We start from the raw sequence: 1,810 nt of genomic DNA, 5'->3' as shown, positions 1-1,810 counted from the left end.
TTGTAACAAAAGCAAAATTGAATCCAGAGTTCAGGAGCCACTGAGCAGCTATTGTTCCCTGCTCATTTTACCTCCACCTCATTCTATTTCCCTCCGATCTTCCAGTTTGTCCACCTCAATTCCAGGGGATCCAGCCTTTGGCAATGAAAAACCATGAAAACTGCAGGAACTGCCATGTTTACTCTAAGAACATCTGCAGGGTCATACTACTGGCATTTAAAAAAAGCCAAGTGAAGACAACCAACCTTCATTCGTCCCTTCCTGTATGAATGGTCTGTATGTCAAAATATCTGAAAACTGCACTGATACAGTAGAACTTATTTTAACTTGCATTACGAATAAACTGCACATGCTGTTTTACAGACAATATATATTTGTAAACTTGCTCATGCAAAATTAGTGTGCACAACAGGGATATTTGTTTTCTAATCCCCACACCTTTAAAATGACATTTATGTTTGTCTTTTTTGAACTGTGCCCAATCCCTCTCTTTAATATAATAAATCTTACACAGAATTCAACTGCCAGCCAAACCAATTTATGAAGCTGAAACAACAAAGAATAAAAAGTTATACAAAAACATGGTGCACCTGGATGCTTGAGTCCCACCTTCCCCCCTTTTTTGTTTACAAGTAGAAAGAGTGAATAAAAGAAAAAAAATCATGGTCACAAAATTTTGACATTTTAATCCTAAACATTACAGGGCAAATGGATGTTGGAACCTATTTCCATATACCATGCGCCAACTTTTTAATTCCCAAATGTGGCCAAATCCACTAAAACAAGAGTGGTTAACAAACTCTGGATTATGGAAATACATTTCTGGAATAAATGCTAGAAAAGCAACAATGGGAAAAGCCAACTGTCTCCATAAAGGTAAATAAAGTGGAACAATGTGTAGATTAGATACTTTTTCTGTTTCTTACTCATAACCTGTCAATTCAGTGCATCATATGGTTCAACATAATGGTCCCCATTTTGGACAAACATCTAACTAGTGTCCATTGATTCCAAGTTAGTGGATGATGAATCTTTTTGGATACTTTCAAAGATGGCTGCCAGCTCAGGGTTAGAGCTTATCTGTGACTGAAATTCACTCATTAATGGACTCTTCTCTGCTTCTGGAATGGTTAGAAGCGCTGCTACTGCCCTCATAGCAGATCGTTTCAGTTCATCTTGCTTTTCAAACTCCTGTTTCACTGAGTTTGCCTTTACCTAGGCAAAAAAAGAAAATATGTTTGAAACTGCTGCTTAACTCTCCCTCTACACCCACCTTAAAAAAACCGTATCTTACAAAGATCGATTTCCTTTCATATTACCACTTCGCACAGCTTTCAAAATGACCTAATCTATTAAAAAAACCCAAACACAAAAAAAACCTCAAAAATCTACTTTTTAGCAGACTTTTTACCAGCAGTTTACTGATAGACCAAAACTTGAATACTGCAAGGTATTGAAAGTATTGAATACTGCAGAAAAAGGTTGTAAGCTACCAAGTCAATTACCAAATCAAAACAATCATAGCAGCCAACCTGGAGCTAGGAGGGTCACTAAATAACATTAAACTGGTATTATCACAGTACTTCCAGCTCCTAGAGAATAGAACTTTTTTTAAAAGTTGACTTTCGTTAGAATAACTGCTTAAACTTCTGTTATAATTCTCAAAGATGTTTCAGTGATACAAACAAAATTATCATTAAAAGCAGTCAAATTTCTTGATGTGAAATGTAACAGACTACAGTAATGGAAAAGCAAGGTAAATCAGGCATTAAATGACTCTTAGTGCATGCAGGCGTATCAAGACAAGAGC

The 1,810-nt window shown here is 36.2% G+C and overlaps 1 protein-coding gene across 1 annotated transcript in view; it reads right to left on the bottom strand.

The window, feature by feature from the left end:
- Positions 1-521: 521 nt before the first annotated feature.
- Positions 522-1,810, bottom strand: part of CAND1 (cullin-associated and neddylation-dissociated 1) — a 21,609-nt gene continuing 20,320 nt past the window's right edge. Inside the window, exon 14 of the mRNA XM_009695149.1 lies at positions 522-1,215. Coding sequence (XP_009693451.1) covers positions 991-1,215 — 225 coding nt within the window. The 3' untranslated portion in view covers positions 522-990. The remainder of the gene's footprint in view (positions 1,216-1,810) is intronic.

This window comes from Cariama cristata, unplaced genomic scaffold (genome assembly GCF_000690535.1).
Source record: "Cariama cristata isolate BGI_N322 unplaced genomic scaffold, ASM69053v1 scaffold14372, whole genome shotgun sequence".
Lineage (NCBI taxonomy): Eukaryota > Metazoa > Chordata > Aves > Cariamiformes > Cariamidae > Cariama > Cariama cristata.
This window is presented reverse-complemented; position numbering and strand designations above follow the sequence as displayed.